General features: G+C 38.7%; 1 protein-coding gene across 36 annotated transcripts in view; it reads right to left on the reverse strand.

Annotated features, from left to right (window-relative positions):
• The window catches only part of ESRRG (estrogen related receptor gamma), a 645,982-nt gene that overhangs the window by 59,879 nt on the left and 567,943 nt on the right, over positions 1 to 18,160 (reverse strand). For 22 of the 36 annotated variants that reach the window (XM_067027575.1, XM_067027578.1, XM_059039134.2 and 19 more), the window contains 2 exons: positions 4,211 to 4,321; positions 407 to 589 (listed from right to left, as the gene is read on the reverse strand). In XM_067027575.1, coding sequence (XP_066883676.1) covers positions 407 to 589; positions 4,211 to 4,321 — 294 coding nt within the window. Of the gene's footprint in view, positions 1 to 406; positions 590 to 4,210; positions 4,322 to 11,770; positions 11,888 to 18,160 lie in introns of those variants that run through there. The other 14 variants (XM_067027629.1, XM_067027635.1, XM_067027686.1 and 11 more) reach the window with 2 other exon arrangements.

The raw sequence follows: 18,160 nt of genomic DNA on the forward strand, positions 1-18,160 counted from the left end.
TTAACAAGCGTTCAAGATGGTACAGTTATAAAAAAGGCATATGATTCTATTAGGACCAAGAAAGCACTAAATTAAGTATGACAAAAACAAATGTAAAGGTTTAAAAAAATCCTAATGAACGGGAATTCCCTGGTGGTCCAGTGGTTCAAACTCTGTGCTTTCATAGCCCATGGTTCGGATTCAATCCCTGGTTGGGGAACTAAGTTCTCACAAGCCGTGCAGTGTGGCCAAGAACATTAAATTACTTTTAAAAATACAAATAAAAAAGTAAATTAAAATAAATAAATACAATTTAAAAATCTTAAAAACAAAAATCCTGATGAAAAAATTGTGAATTTGCCTAAATCAACATATAAAGCCTAGGGAATTAACTGCAAACTTTTCTTTTTCATTTCAGAAAAGGTACCTGGAATGTGCTTCGCCCATCCAATGATAACCACCAATTCTCGATCGGCCAAGTCGCACAGTGTAGTGAGGGCTTTGATGTCACTGTCGGGGACAGTAGGGTCAGGCATGGCATAGATCTTCTCCGGTTCAGCCACCAGTAAATGTGAGACAATCTTGTTATCTGCAGAATCAGACCAGAGCACTACAAGATCACTAGTAGCTCATCCCTCTTTCGTACGTTCTAAACTAGGTGGTGTTTTGAGCAAAAACAAAACAAAAAAAACCCCTCAAACACCTATAAGCAACCCCAAATATTCCATTTACGGTTCAACATATATATATTAAACAGTGTTCTGGAAAACCCATAGCAACTGTAATAGTTCTTTGTTTCTTCTTGGCTTTACCTGCCTTTGCTGGATTGAAGCGTCTGTCCTGTAATGAAATTTTTTATAGCAAACAGATAAGAGAAGTTAGAGGCTTTCTGGGTCTGCTCTTTGATTCTTAAGTGGGATCTGGGGAAGCAGATTAAATAGCATACAACAGCTTTAAAATAAATATCCACATAAGCCATTGAAATATAGAACATAATGCAGGAGGCAAAGAACTACCGCCCACAGACATAATGGGCATGAAAGTCATTAACTGTCCTAATTCCTTTAAAGAGGAGCAAAGGTCAGAGCCCTTCTGCCGGGGTGAATTACTGACTGTATAACTCTGTCTCTGTGGGATGCATTCAATATGAACGGCTTGCCTTTCTCCCCCTCCCCACACACCCCGCCCATCTTCCAAATACAGCCAATGTCAGTTTCCAGAAAAATACTCCAACTTAAATGTGACCGTATTTCCTCTTTGGAGCGTCTAATACTTCAATCCTCTATTTTCATCTGTTGTCTTTAGTTCATTCTCTGGTTCAGATTTACCTGTCTGAAATTTGTGATATATGTTTTTAAAATCCTTCATAAAATAAACACTAAAGACAAATGGAAAGCATCACATCAAATGTGTTTTATCGCTCAGGGCCATGTGAGAGTTTATGGAAGGGGTTATAAAGCCTTGCTAACGGAATGATTTTTCTTGTTGGCCCCACTTTCAATTTCTACATGTAGCTTTAGATTTGATACTTTCTTCTAAGTGAGGAAATACAAATAGGTAAGAATAAACTCAGATATTTCAATGGCTGTGTCCTATTTACTCTCGAAAACTAGGGTATTAAATGGGATCTTTGTGAACCAAGTCAAAGGTTCCTCTACATTTACTAGACCATTTGCCTTTCCCTATACATTTTTAACTTTTTAAACTCAAAATGAAAAGACTTCACATACCTTAGAACTGAAAAAACATAGTTCTTTTTTTGTCTGCTGTAACAACATAACAAGGATACTTATCCAAGCAACAATTAGTAATTTTTCTGATAGAGTTTAAAATTTTTACTACTATGACTGTCACATGAATTCAATTCACTTCAAATTATCAACAGATAACCATTCAATGGCAGTAATATTCAATTATTATCAAATTAAAAATACAGATTTGGGAGGAAGTATTCTCAAATATCATATTTTCTAGAAAAGAAATTAAAATCAAATAGAGATTCTTTTTTTTAAAATTTGTAGGATCTGAAGAGAAGGGCATTTGTTTCTCGTATATGCTATCGAAATAACACCCTGTTTTTTAGCTACGCTTGGAAAAGTTTCCACTTTCATTGCTCTGACAACGCAGCAAAACCTGTCAGCAGCTACTACATCCTCAGGATTGGAAGAAAATGCAGTAATAAAGGGTACAAAAATGTAACGGAAGGAAATCGTGATTCGAGTTCTTTTAGTACAGGGAAAATGCAACCTGTTTTACCCAAGCCACTGGATACTTGACTGGAGGGGGTCAGAGAAATTTGGTGGAAGCTTAGAAATTCCTATCATTCAGAAAATGGAATAGCCGGCAGCACTGTTTCTAGGTGAATCTTATTTAATGTTTCCCTAATTAGAATCAATAGAACCCAATTTTCATTCTTGGGCTTTTGTAGTACACAAACAATCAGTCAGGCTCCAGAAATCTCCCCCAGCCACTTTCTGAGCAAAGCCCATGCCTGGTCTCTTGACATTTATCTGACAGGATCTGAAAATTAAGTTTTGTGAATGTTTGTTACCAAAATACACTAATTGGATAGACTAAGGAAAATGAACACAGAGGCCTTAAGATAATGAGTAATGATTTATTAGGAGTCCTCTTTTATCTCAGACAAATGGAGCTCACTGAAATTGCTGTAATCTTCTTAAAGGTACTTGACAAGCCTCTTCCCGATTTCTCAGGTTTACGCCGAAAACCGGAGATGTTTCTTTATCCATCCCGTGGACTTACGAATGGGCTGGCGCTCATTTTTCTCTCGGTAGAGGATACCATCAATGGTGTCAATCGACTTCGTATAAAATCAATGAGAAATGGCCAGTCTAGGTATTAGTGAATCCAGGAAAACGAAACTTCTAACGAAATTAAGCATTGGTGTTTATTGCATTTTATTGTATTATCAGAAAGATTTTTTTGTATTCTAATGTGCAAAATCTGCTTAATGCAGTCCTAGATTGTATTTGCAGAATGCCAAACAGCTTATGCAGGCTGAGGAGAAGATGCCAGATTGGACAATTGAAGGTATAATCAACATAATGTTTTTTGGAAAGGCAAAAGGAAACCATGCCATATGTTCACTTAAGCTTTAATTTTATGTAAAACTGGTTGTTTTTCCTTTGACATAGCTAAAATGTCCTTTCATTTACAGTTCAGGGTCTGTTTTATGTATTTAACAGATGCCCATATGCTCACACACGGGTGATGCATAGCAGCGACCCCTCCTGGAGAACCTGAATGAGAAGAGGACACTTTTTCTCTTCCCTCGAAAGCAGAGCAAAAATTACCCGTGTCTTTTCTAGAACTGCTATAGCTGCAGCTTCCTCTGGTGAGGGCTGGTTGTGTCTTCTGAGACAGAGACAGCTAAATGTGAGAATTGTTTCCACCAAAGCACTTCCAGTGCCTCGCATAAACTCCATGCCTAAACAACCTCAAATGTTAGCTCTTTTGCACTACGGCCACGAACTGATTTTTTCAGAAACTCGAACACAGTTAACTGCCTCAATCTATATTCTAGCTCTTTTTAGCTAACGACAAAGAGAACGGGGTTTGCATTTTAGCTACATACCTACCATCGTTTCAAATTGCAGCCAGGCGTTATCAAACCATGGGCTTTTAAAAAACAATTCATAATGCCCATAAGGGCATCTGAAATGGAAACCCAACTTATGCTTGTTATCAGTAGGGTCCATCCTTGTTTTAATCTATTGCTAGCTAGTGTGTTAACCTTCTATAGCTCTAAATTAATGAGGCTCCTAATGTATTTTCATTGGGAGGTTGAACAAACTCATTTAGCTCGTGAAAACTACAAAAATCACTTTCTTGTGAAATCTGAAACTAACAGCTCCAATGAACTAATGATCACGGTACGATCCATTTTATGTACCTCTGAAAATAAAGCTCACCCGTAAATGTAAAATTCGCACTATATAGGCTATGCCTTGGTATGCTTATTCTTCCACAAAATGACTAGGTGAAAAAAAGGTAGAGGGGGAGAAAACCGTAGGAAAAAAATATAATTAGCTGAGCTACTGTTGCTTTTCAAAGGCAAACCTTGGGAATAAAGCCACGTCTCCCCACCCCCGCCAACAAAGAGAAGTCTCGTTGGAGTCAGTAGGAATAGGCATGCCAAAACTGATGCACCCAGAGCCAGCTGGGAGGATGTCGTGTGCTGGAAAGCCAGACATGTGTGCTCTGTACTTACATGGCTTTTTGGCTGGCTGAACCAACTGAGGGTTCAGGTATGGGCTGTTCTCCGCATCTATTCTGCGCTTGTACTTCTGCCGACCTCCACGTACTCTGTCAAGACGCACTCCTGCAGGGAAAGACAGGCACCTCCTTACTGTTGAGGTAACTATCTTTGAGAGCAATCAAATACGTAGAGAGTATCATCCAAGGGTGCTAGGTAAACAGAGAGCAGATTGTAGAAGGGTCATGGGGAAGTAGAGGAATGTAAAAAAGTGACGGCTACACTGAGACTGGCACCAGTTGGAAACCAAACCTGGCAGAGATGACCAAGCTGAAAGACATTTATGCAAGGCCATCAGAGTCACCTACATACCAAAGGAAAGGCACCTTTCCTTGAGAATTAACACAAAGAAACTGGAATTTGGTGCTAACACAGCTTCTCAAATTAAAGACATTGGCAATGTGTATCCTCTTCATCAGTCACCCCTGAAAGCTCAATGTGTGGGCTTGAGTAGATCAGTAGACCAGAGCTGTTCAATCCACCCCGGTCTATCAGAGGACTCCACATGGACCTGTGGAATTGAACTGAGAGCAGGTTTGGACTGAACGCAGGTTAGAAGGAGGAGATTCCTGAAAGAACTCAGGAGGCTAGGATGGTGAAGGAGGGATTCGTTAGGAGGGCAGAGATGAAGCATGAAGCTAGAAAGTAGGCAAAAGTAGACTGGCATTTAGTAATACTTTTTGCCCATGAGTGATGGACTGGGTCAAGATTCAGGGAGGTATTGCTGGCAGTGGATCTATAACATTAAGGAAATGGGCAAAAGGGAAAGAAAGGGAGTAAGAAGAAAGAAATGTTTCATTTACATGGGGCAGTGGGGAGGGGTGCTTGTTAATAACGTGGTTTCCAGTCTGTAACTGTAAAGTTTAGGATAGAAACATATAAATCTTTATCAAATAAAGAGACGATGACTTGGGAGTTAAGAGAGAGGTGAGAGATTCGCTTTGTAGTCTTAGATTGTACCTTGATTGATAAGACAGTATTAACATGATCCATTAATAAATTCACAACCAAGTAATTCATTGTACATATCTTGGTATTTCTCAAACTCTTCAGAAGATAGATTTGGTTTAACAGTATCCTCAGTATTGTTATTTTACTGAAAGCCCTCTCAGAGACTTTAACACGCAACTAACTCTCGAATAAAACTCTCAGAGGGAGATACAGCCTAGGCAATGTTTTGCAAATCAGTTTAACCAAGGATCCTGTCTGGGGAACATCTGTTAATATGTGGAACAGGTGAGTTGTGGTGTAACTGAATTATATGAAACAGTTTGGGAAAGGCTGATATATTTCTATGTGAATCCTGAAGGTGAATATATATACTCATATACTCAAGATGACTATCAACCCATGAGCTAAAGAAAAACAGAACTTTTCATATTATCGTAATACTGCTACTTTAAGAGTTGATTTCCTTTTAGTGATACACACAAGCATACACTTGGTTCTAGATGAACCTTGAAATGTTAAACTGGAACATGAGAGCAGAGTTTAAGTGACATCAGGAGACAACTTCAAGAGCAAGTAAGTAGGTTTAGACAAACAAATATCAAAAAACAAAGAGCTGGGGGCTTCCCTGGTGGCGCAGTGGTTGGGAGTCCGCCTGCCGATGCAGGAGACGCGGGTTCATGCCCCGGTCCGGGAGGATCCCACATGCCGTGGAGCGGCTGGGCCCGTGAGCCATGGCCGCTGAGCCTGCGCGTCCGGAGCCTGTGCTCCGCAATGGGAGAGGCCACAACAGTGAGAGGCCCGCATACCGCAAAAAAAAAAAAAAAACAAAGAGCTTAGGTACAGTCTCTAAGTATTCACTGAAAATAGAATGCTTGTGAGTCATGAAGAAACATTTCCTGACTGCTGCTTTTAGAGCAATTTTGTACCTAGAGTTCCATTCCTTCATGTATCTAATTTCTAATGTTCTATTTTTATTGTGTCTATATTTAATTTACTAAAGTTTAACACCTTCCCCCTTTTCCCCCTTTTAGTCATATTTTGTCTTTTTTCATTTCTTTCTTTCTCCAAGATATTTTTCCAGTTTATATAATGTGGTCACATTTTGTCTGTTCATCTGAGATCCATTCAAATTTGTTTCATTATAAGAATTAAACATTTATCATTATAAGAGTTTAGAAAATTAACAGCATATATACCTAAAAGTGGTACCATAACACGTTTGGTATCCAGCTCCAACGCAATGTGAACATTAATGTGATGTGATTAGAGGTGTGAAGAGAAGGCAGGGTGAAACAGACAGAGAGAAAGACAATGACAGACGAAGGCTAAGAAAAAGAGGAAACATTTAAAAATAACTCTGAAATTGTGAGAACCAAGAAAGCCTGCCATACACACACTACCATATATAAAACAGATAATCAACAAGGACCTACTGTACAGCACAGGGAACTCTACTCAGTAATGACCTATATGAGAAAAGAATCTAAAAATGAGTGGATATATGTATATGCATAACTGATTTACTTTGCTGTACAGCAGAACTAATTCAACACTATAAATCAACTATACTCCAATAAAAATTTTAAAAATTAAAAAAAAAAAAAGAGGGCTTCCCTGGTGGTGCAGTGATGAGAGTCCGCCTGCCAATGCAGGGGAAGCGGGTTCGTGCCCCGGTCCGGGAAGATCCCACATACTGCGGAGGGGCTGGGCCCGTGAGCCATGGCCGCTGAGCCTGCGCTCCGCAACGGGAGACCACAACAGTGAGAGGCCCGCGTAACGCAAAAAAAAAAAAAAAAAAAAAAAGAACCGAAAAAGCTCACAGCATGCATCTCTATTAGGTTTGTAGACTCCAAAATTTGCTTTTGGTGTCTGTCAGGGCATGAGTTCACCATAAGCAATATAGCCTCACATGCCCAAATACTGAACAATACACTATGCATTTTCCAACACAGGAGTCAGAGCTGGTGAGTTTCTGACAATGGATTTCCTCCATCCTGAAGGCCTATGGAAGAGGATTGTGGCTGAAAGACTGGATTCAAGGTCTTGGCTGGAAACAATTCTGACACAGTTATATCATGCTAAAGCCACCAATCAGCTTAGCCAACTGGCCCAAGTTTACGGCAGCAGTGCAACACTGAAAACTAGTTATTAAACATCATGAAGAAAAAAAATACATATACTTGATTGACAGAATTTTTATTAAACATTATGGGATATGTTTTGTATTTGTAGGAGTAGATCCTTTAAGTATTGTGAAATAATTTTATTACTGTGCATTTCCTTTCTACTTTGAACAATGCATTACTGAAATATTCATATTATTTTTACGTGCTCCTCCAAAAGCTAAAGGAGTGTTCTTACTCTTATGTCCATTCTCGCCTTCTCTTTCTCCTTTTCCCTCTTTTTCTCACTTTCTTCCCTCCCTCTCACCTCCTTTCAGTGTGTGGGTAGATAAACTACTATCTATCCATCCATCCATCCATACCATCTACATATCTATCCAGTTTCTAAATATTCAAGTACTTTTTTACAAAAGCCATGATTTAATGCTTTCTTACTTCCTAAAATAAAGATCAGTTAGACAAAGCATTCTTTTATGATTTATAACTTTATGTATATGGTATTCAGTAGATGACTATAGAGGGAAAAAATAAATATTAATACTACATAATTAACAATTAATACAATTATGTAGCGAAAGTTGATGGGCAGTCAATATACAGAAAAATTGTTCCTGCCAAGTTTAGATAACAATTAATGGTAAAAATTTCTAGAGTTGATAGATTTTAAAAGATCATAACAACTTTTATGTGAAAGTTTTATTCCCATTTTAGGGGGTTAAAAGTAGGCAAATATCAACAATTTCAAGTAAAAAATATTTATACTGCTTTTAACCTCTTTTCAAAATCTGGAAAATCTTTTTATGCATCTTCTAGAGACATGAAGATGATGATAATGATTTAGTTTAGCTGACTTCATACTCAGTGAAACGTTTGAACTCAAATCCTAGTAACACACCTGCCACTACTTCTACATCATACTAAAATCATTCATCAATTTATTCAGTTCTGTTGGAGAAGAAACATAGTCAGTAAAACCAGTTGTTTTTTCCCCCAAGGACAGTCATATAACACAGAAATACACAAGTGATGTAGGTTTCAAAGTTAAATCAATGGGGAGGGGGAAGGGTAAGCTGTGATGAAGTGAGAGACTGGTATGGACATATATGCACTACCAAATGTAAAATAGAGAGCTAGTGGGAAGCAGCTGCATTGCACAGGGAGGTCAGCTCGGTGCTTTGTGACCACCTAGAGGGGTGGGATAGGGAGGGTGGGAGGGAGGGAGAGGCAAGAGGGAAGAGATATGGAAACATATGTGTATGTATAACTGATTCACTTTGTTGTAAAGCAGAAACTAACACACCATTGTAAAGCAATTATACTCCAATAAAAATGTTAAAATAAATAAATAAATAAATAAAGATATTTACTGACATTAAAATAAAAAAAGTTAAATCAGCCCGAACTATGTGTTCAAACATGTGGACCCAGCTTCTTTATTTGTGTATCTCTGAAAATAAACAGATTTATTCATTTGAGTCATAATAATATATGCACTGAAACTTTAATATGTTATTTTAAAGAGTCTGATAAAACAATACTATACAGATACCATTAAGAAGTCAATTTTCACATATATACGCTACTGTGTATAAAATAGATAACTAATGAGAACCTACTCTATAGCACAGGGAACTCTACTCGGTGTTCTGTGGTGACCTAAATGGGAAGGAAATCCAAAAAAGAGGGGATATATGTATATGTATAGCTGATTGACTTTGCTGTACAGCAGAAACTGATACAGCAGTGTAAAGCAACTATATGTCAATAAAAAAATAAAAAAGTCTATTTTCAGTATATTTCTAGTTTTAAAGTTTTTCCGGAAAAATGTTTCCAACTGTAATAATATCATAATTTATTCCTAAATATTACATGAAGAACATGGAAAAAAATAAACCATAGTTTGCAAATCAGAATGGTTTCTTTCTGGCTCTTTCATTAACAAGCTCTGCAAATTTTGTTGACTTCCTTAACCTGTTTGCTTTTCCAAATATAAGATGGATATTAAGACAATAACCTCCCTGGTGTTTTGCTGTAATGATCCAATTATATTAATTTAAGGTACTAATATATTTGGATATTATACTAATGTACTAATATATTTGGATATTATACAAATGCATTATTAACTATCTTATCAACCTTAAAATCCCAAGGAAACTGACATTATATCATTATTTTGTGGAAATAGTTATATTATTTATTGAAATATATTTTGCATCGTGATCATTTATTGAAAATCTACCCCCATGGAGTGTGACAGTCTACCCTGCCTCAATTCTGTAGGTAAACAGATTTGAGGTATGATTGAATGGTAAGATAATACAAAGGATAAAACCCAAACGATGACATTATTTGATGTCTAAGTGATTACAGAAATATTTGGTATCCCATTCTATTTTCTGCTCATCCTTGTCACTAATAATATCATTTAGAGTTTATTTTAGAACAGATACAGAAACTAACCCAAAGTCTATCAAAGAGAAAAATGCTATCTCTGAGTTTAGCTAGAAGCACACAATACAAAGTTAAGTAGAGAATTGATAATTATCCAATTAACCTAGTACATTTCATTTAAAAGTCTATTTTCAGCAGAAACAAACAAACAAAAACAACAGTATTTACCATCAGGACCTGGAAAATACAGATTTGCCATAAACAAACATCAATCCAATCCAAATATTTCCACTTACCACGGCAAAGCCTGTCTCTCTACATCTTTACAATCTTAAATACAAACAATTTCTGTTTGGACGCCACTTGTAAACCATTTTTGAAGAAGTTTAAAAAGCAGATTTCTCCCAGTAAATAAGATACCCGCAATGTTCAATGTTTGACAGGATTTGAAGTTAATTAAGGCAACTGGATTTTCTATTCATGTGGAGACTGCCATTACCCCTTTTCATTTTTTAAATACAAATTTTTAATAGTTTACGTTACCTACCAAACAGAACGCTTCACATTGCTTTTTCTGTCAAATACTGCATGTGCCTACGTTGCCACAAGGGAATCACAAATCTCGTAAGTTGTCAGAATTTACAAAATTGAGGAAGCAGGAATAGGGCAAGAAGGAAAAAAACGAAACCAAACCGCTATGAGTCACCTAAATGCCAAAAGAAGTAAAACAGTTCAGCACAAGGCCTTCTTAGGTCTCAGCTAATTTTAAGTCTACATTTTATGCCCCGATGCAAATTTTTACAATATTATATAGTCCAAAGACAAAAGCATTTTTCACATTTTTAATAGCACAAAGTCATTTCATAGGATAATAAAAGATCTCCCCTTCAGAGAATTACACAAGGCTATCCTAGCCTACTTTGCTAAATTAAAGACAAGGCTTTGCTGGTGGGAAGCTGCTGCATAGCACAGGGAGATCACCTCTGTGCTTTGTGACCGCCTGGGGGGGTGGGATAGGGATGGTGGGAGAGAGGGTGATGAAAAAAAAAAAAAAAAAAAAGACAAGGCTTTGTATAATATTGTTCTTAAACAGAGGTTTGCTAAAAACGTTAATTACATAGAGCCCTGGAATACTTAAGATGCAAACAGTCATATTAAAGTAATGATAATTTTGTAAAAGATAGTGAAATAATATTTTAAAAGATTGGTGACTTTAATGACTACTAAATAAATAGTTGGATTATTTAAATGTTAGCCAACACGACTTGTAATCAAGGGTGAAGAGCAGCCCGGGAAAGTAAAACTTAAGACGCCCGAAGGCGAGGAGGGTGGGAACTTTCTCCCCCACGACGTCTCTGGTGCTGTGGCTCCCTTTGCTGCGGAAGGGAATCCAGCTCTTTCCATCCAGGAAAAGAAGTACCTAGAAGCGCCCTTGAATGTGCCTGAGATTTCTGTGAGGGAACCATCGTACACAGAGGGTGGAGAAAATCCCTTGGCGGGGCTGTAGGAAAGGAAGCAAAGGCAGATCAGCAGTATCAAGACACCGTGGCGAGGTTTTTAGTGGTAGCCCGTGAGGGGGTTCTTCCTCGTAGCAGCATCCTTACAGAGAGTACCGGTTTTCCCTAGAGCATTTGTGCATATTTATAGGTACCCCAGTAAAGGGCTGAGTGAAAATTATTTGTACATTGACGCATATACTCCAGGGAGAAGCTAACCATATTAAATTCTGGAGGATCAAGACAGACAATAAAACACACCACGCCCTAGTTATCTTCTCTTACTATTATTGTCCTTTCTCAAAATAGACAGTGATAGCTGTTCAGCATGGCTTCATGATTTCGTTCCTTTCTTCCTACCTCAGCAAACCTTTTGACTCCCGGTATCTGCGTCTCCTTAACAAGCAATGTCTTCACTGATAATGGAATGACTTAATCTCTGTATGAAGTGTCTTGGAATCCACCAAAAACACCCATTGGTTACTGAGAGCTTCTTCTATTCCAGGCAAAGGGTTAATTGTTTTACGTGCATGAACACATTTAATACTTACAGCCATCCTATGAAGCAGGTGTGACTATTATCCCATTTTACAAATGAGAAAACGAACTGGGGAGAGGCTGAGCCAGGAGTGGCAGCTCCGGACCACGGCTGCAGAGCCCACGTTCTCAAGCCCTGTGTTTATGCTGCTTCTCTGTCATCCAATTCTATTTTTGGAAAAGAGCATGTGGTATATACTCCAAAAGCAGAAGCATGGGCAGACAAAACCCAGTTACTGTGGTAAACAATACTCGCACCCTGATGGGGGGGTGCATGTAAAGAGCAAGGCAGGATGAGGAACTAGCGGGAGAGAGGAATACTTTTACTCCACCGAAGGGCTAGGCATTTTGCATCTATGACTCTATAAAGCGTCTCCACTTAGAAGAAGTTTATAGCTATGAGACTGTGGGTAAACCAAAAATGATAAAAAGATTCAGTCAGTCTGCTTTTCTCTTGAGGCAGGGACCCAGAGATATTCATTTCCTCGCTCCCTGCTCCTCTTTAAAATGTCACTGAAATAAGACAAGGACTGTTTTGCCAGGGCCTCGGAGGCAAAGCAACATTCTGGCTGAGTTTTACAGTTTAGAAGGAGACCCCGATGGCGGCTTTTCAGTTAGACACCTTGACGAATGGTTACATTTACTTCCGCTGAAATAGCATGACAACAATTCAGGAACTTTGGAAATAGCTTGGCTGCATGTGGAACCACTATAAGATCTGCTGAAATAAAAGGGAAAAATCACACAGGGAGAGAAAATGCATATCCATTAGGTGGGCTTTTTTTTTTTTTTTTTTTATAACTGAGTCCTCAGTCACTAAAAGAGATAAAAGCCAGGACTCACATTAAAGCTTCCATGCTCTACAGATGAATTAACAATTAGCAAAGGGAAGTCTTTCGATTTGGTCTCCTGGTAGCTCTCTGGACTATTAAACATGTGAGGCTTGCATAGGAAATTACAAAGGCTTCCCTCTGTTTCAGATTCAAGCTGCATCCAAAATACATTTGTAGATTTCTGTGCACAGGACAGAGCCACAAAGAAGTCCCTCCTTTTTTTTCAAGGTGTGATTCACTGCTCTTGGCTAGTTCTGAGGCATATGTGCTAAATTTGTAATCTGGCTGAGAGCCGAAATCAAAATTATAGAAATCTGAAAAAAACATAGTTTACAAAATATTTTGCAGGGAAAATATTATTCCACCAGGGGTCCAGTTGCTTCATCTGAAGCATGGAGCCCTAATCTATGACACATACAAGTACAAATTAGGTCATCTGCAACAGGTGACAAGTTTTAATTGAATGTCTTCTGTCTGCAATTCTGACAAAAGGTGAATAGAAATAAATGGGTCTTGGCGAGATGGCTCTGAGCCTTACAATACCCAATATCTCATTATTTTTAAACAGCTATCTATAAACTGATGCTGACAAGCCTTGAACCTTTTATTTCTGCTCAAGATGAGGTGGCAGTGAAGGGGGAAAAAAAAAAGGAAAGCAAAAGGGGCCTCCAGAACATTACATTAAACATGCAATACCTACCATTATCACTTCCCCAATGTAATTAAAGGAAATCTCCTATTCAAAAGGTACTATTTCTTACTTTGCTTGATGTCAGAGAGAAAGAGAAAGGGAGAGAGCGAGCGAGCTTGCTTGTCCTGTATTTGCTAAACATAGAGACTGCCTTTAAAGAAAAAAAAAAGAAAATCTTCCCTCTCTTTCTTTTTTGCCTGTGAAAAATTTCATAAACTATTGAAAGAGATAGTGTGGTGACTTAAACCTATCTGAACTCTATTTTGTCTGGTTACTATTTAATACTGGTGACTCTTCCCTTTATCCTTTTCGAAATTGCCTTCTCATGTGAATAAAGTTGTGAATTAGCGGGTAAAGACATGAAATGTAGTTGCACATCACCATCAGGAAAAGTGATTCTACTAATTCACAATTAAATGTGACACTGGCAGCAATAAGTTTAACACAATAATAACAGTAATAACGGTGCACAGCACCCCATGGGGATGCTCTGTAAACAGAAGCACAAATACTATTTATGCAAAATTCAATGCCCTGTAAAAATGAATTAAAAATGAAATCAACCAGGCTGGTTTATAAGTTGCGGGTTGAAAGTCATAGTCCCTGTGTTTCATCCTAGTGAACAACAAAAAAAAAAACACACGTGGATTTCAAAGAGAATATAAGTTGTGGGAGAAATAAAAAGGAAATAGGTGACAGAGAAAGATGGTGGTGAGTCTGGAGGTCATTTAGTTTTAGCATGTGTGATTCTAGATCACGTGGGCAACAAAAGAAGAGTTCAGCTCAAAAGAGAAGCTTATGGTCACTTTAGTAGAAGAAAACTTTAAGCCCTGGCCAATTTGTTAGGAACTCAGAACAGTTAATAAAAATGCATTACCAGACTCAAGCAGAAATTCCAAGACCCAATTCTAAGATACCAAAGTGACACATGGTGTTCAATTAATAGTTTTCTGGTGACTATGATTTCGCAAAGTTGAGATTGGAAATAAAGTAAATTTAGCAGAAAGAACATATGTCTGGGTCATGTGAAGAAAAGAATTGTACCAAAACCACAAAATACATAGGAAAAAAAAAATCAGTTCAATAGAGATCAAATGTTAACATAGCATTAACGTATACACGCCCAAATCTCCTATCAGTGAGAAATTTTCTTGCGACACTGTGACGTTTATTTCTTGTGACACCGGCAGCAAGAAGTTTAATACAATAATAATAGTAATAACAATGCACAGCACTCCGTGGGGATTCTCTGTGTAAACAGAAGCACAAAGAATATTTATGTGAAATTCAATGCCCTGTAAAAATGAATTAAATATGAAATTAAGCTGGTATTCAAGTAGGTGGAATGAGAGCCATAGTCACTGCATTACATTCAATGGAGAGGAACACAGTGGAGTCCAGTGGCCTCCCTGTAAGGTTTTAGTGGAGTAAAGAAGAAATGCCACGGCCTGAATGTTTGTGTCTCCCAAAATTCATCTGTCGAAACTGAATCCCCAGTGGGATAGTATTTGGAGGTGAGGCCTTTGGGGTGATTAGGTTAGGAAGGTGCAGCCCTCATGGTGGGCTTAGTGCCCTTATAAAGGAGTTCCCAGAGAGCTCCCAGGCCCTTCCCACCATGTGAGGACAAGAAGAAGGCTATCTATCAACAGGAAACCGTCACTGAACCCTGAATCTTCCAGTGCCTTGATCTTGGACTTCTCAGCCTCTAGAACTGTGAGAAATAAATTTCTCTTCCTTATAAGCCACCCAGTCTATGGTGTTCTGTTACAGCAGCCCAAATGAACTATAACAAGAAGAAATGAAGGAACATTAAAAAAAAAAAGAGACTCAGCCATAAAAAAGAATGCAATAATGCCATACGCAGCAACATGGGTGGACCTAGAGATGATCATACTAAGTGAAGGAAGTCAGAAAGAGAAAGACAAATACCATCAAATGAACATATCTACGAAACAAAAACAGACTCACAGACATAGAGAACAGACTTGTGGCTGTCAAGGGGGAGGAGGGCAGGAGGGAAGCACTGGGAGTTTGGGATTAGCAGATGCAAACTACTGTATGCAGATGCATAAACAACAAGGCCCTCCTGTATAGCACAGGGAACTATATTCAATATCCCGCGATAAACCGTATTAGAAAAGAATATGAAAAAGAATATGTATATATGTATAACTGAATCATTTTGCTGTACAGCAGAAATGAATACAACATTGTAAATCAGCTATACTTCAATAAAATTTTTTTTAAAAGGAGGAAGTTTAGAGAGATACTCTACAATGGGGTGATTCAAGGTCTAATGTGAAATAAAGAAAATACAATGGTTTCCACCCCCTTCTCATCCAAATCTATATACCATCGCTAACCTCCATTCATCTGCCAACTGTGCTGCTAAGTATTTGTGAGGAAAGATAATGGAGAAAAAGCAAAGAAAACCAAGAGAGAGCATGAGAGCATGGTCTAAGCCTTGTACAAATGCAGACATGGAGAACACGGCATGGCAAATTCAGAACACACTCCCAGCTGCCTCAAGGCCACAAGAGCACATTTTCCAGCCAATTCCAATCCAGGTTTCCTCCCCCAAAGTTGACAAATCAGACTGTTGGGGAATTTAAGACCTCGTGAGAAAAACTAGGGTAGAATAATCACGAGTGGCAGTGATCATAAAAAAGCACTTATACATAAATGATATATTCACTGAAATTAAGGACAAATATGCAAAGACTATCAATGGCAGACACACTAAATAAGTCATGTTTCCTGTACAATTAATTTCCATTTATCATCCTTTGATCTCTTGAATATTTCTACGATCTTCCTTCTAGCTGATTTCAGCAAGATGACTGTAAATGCAGTTTGACTTGCTGTAGATAACAGGCATATGCAAAGACTTTTTAAAAAACATCTGGTTTTTTTGGGCTTCCCTGGTGGCGCAGTGGTTGAGAATCCGCCTGCCGATGCAGGAGACACGGGTTCGTGCCCTGGTCCGGGAAGATCCCACATGCCGCGGAGCAACTAAGCCCGTGAGCCATGGCCGCTAGGCCTGCGTGTCCGGAGCCTGTGCTCCGCAACGGGAGAGGCCACAACAGTGAGAGGCCCGCATACCGCAAAAAAAAAAAAAAAAAAAAAAAAAAAAAAAAAAATCTGGTTTTTAAACCAAACGTTTAATGACACTCTTATGTTACTACTCTGAGCATCTTGGTTTTAATACGGTGCTACTCCAGGTTCATGCTTAACTGATACATAATGTTAAAGATTTGGTGGAGAGTTATACGTAAGTAAATGTAAACATCAGTCAAGGAAGATGACAATTAGGAAAGCGCTTATTCTGAGGCCAAAAAGAAAATTGTACATTTAAGTGCTGTGGCAAGGTGAGGGCCATAGGCTGTACTTTTATTCTTAAATTGGGATGTGTGAAGAGTGTGGAAAAAAAAGAAAACACCAATGACACTTCCACATGCCAAATAGAGTGGGTCTTGGCTGAGGAAAGCCTGTATCTGTACCAGGTCATACATTTCCTGAAAGACTTTGTTGTGTGTAGCTGCTACAGGAGGGGTCAGCTGGGAGGGACTGCCAGGAGGCTCCACAAGGCCAGGAGGAATCTTGCAATCCTAACGGCGCCAAGAAAAGAAAAACACTTGAGGCTTTTGCAGCCTCAAGGCGGCTCAAGGCTAGACGTTGGGAATAAGTCTCTTAAGTGTCACTGCCTCATGGAGAAGGAGGCAGAATTTCCCACGAAAATGTCCTTGCAGTATTCCAAACCACATTTTTTTACTCTTTCCTGCCCGTAGGCTTGCTCTCTATTTTTAAAACATAATCTGGGTTAGGGACCTCCCTGGTGGCGCAGTGGTTGAGAGTCCGCCTGCCGATGCAGGGGACACGGGTTCGTGTCCCGGTCCGGGAAGATCCCACATGCCGCGGAGCGGCTGGGCCCGTGAGCCGTGGCCGCTGAGCCTGTGCGTCCGGAGCCTGTGCTCCGCAACGGGAGAGGCCACAGCAGTGAGAGGCCCGTGTACCGCAAAACAACAACAACAACAACAAAAACCATAATCTGAGTTAAACTCAAACTTCCAAGTATTTTATTTATTATGTATATTCATAATTCCACCAGAAAAGTTGAGGGTTGAGGGCATGGTGAGAAATGACACTCTAACTGAAATAGCTTCAAAGGATCAAAATACAGCCAGATGATTTTGACGTATATTTTAATTGCATGTTGCTTTGTCATGGCCCATGCAGTATATGTCACATGCCTGCCACATAGCAGACACTCAAAATTACTGAGTAAGTGAATAAATCAATTTACAACATGCATTATAGCCATGTACTAATCAGGGTTTTTTTGGTTTTCATTTGTTTGTTTTTCTTTTGGTATTTCTAAATCTGGAATGTATACACAGAAAGATATGGACCTCTTGTCAATTCTCTCAGTCATTCTTGCTTATCATGTCTTTCTTAATGCACTAGTATATTGTAACTTTAGAAAGGTATAGAGAGCTTGAAGGTGACAAAACAGCATGAAGCACTGAAAAAAAGAGGGTTGCTGAAAGGTACAACATACGAATATAATTTTTCAATATTCAGCCTTGTAGTATAAGAGGAAACAGCATTTGATTTGCTGGGAAAGCCTCAAATAGATATTAAGAAAAATTTACGAATCAGAATTCTATTCAGATACTAATTATTGAGCAAGCAAGACCAAGGTCCCCCTATACTTGGGAAATTTGATAAATGGAGAAAAGCATTCTCTTTCCTAGACACTTTGATTACTCTCCTGCCTGGAAGCAGATGAATGAGTTTGATCACGTGTTAAGCTCTCCTCCAGTTCTAAGATTCTATGAATGAAATGGTGTACTTAAAAAGATGGAATTGACCCACAGATT

This window comes from Kogia breviceps, chromosome 1, assembly GCF_026419965.1.
Source record: "Kogia breviceps isolate mKogBre1 chromosome 1, mKogBre1 haplotype 1, whole genome shotgun sequence".
In the NCBI taxonomy this organism is placed as follows: Eukaryota; Metazoa; Chordata; class Mammalia; order Artiodactyla; family Physeteridae; genus Kogia; species Kogia breviceps.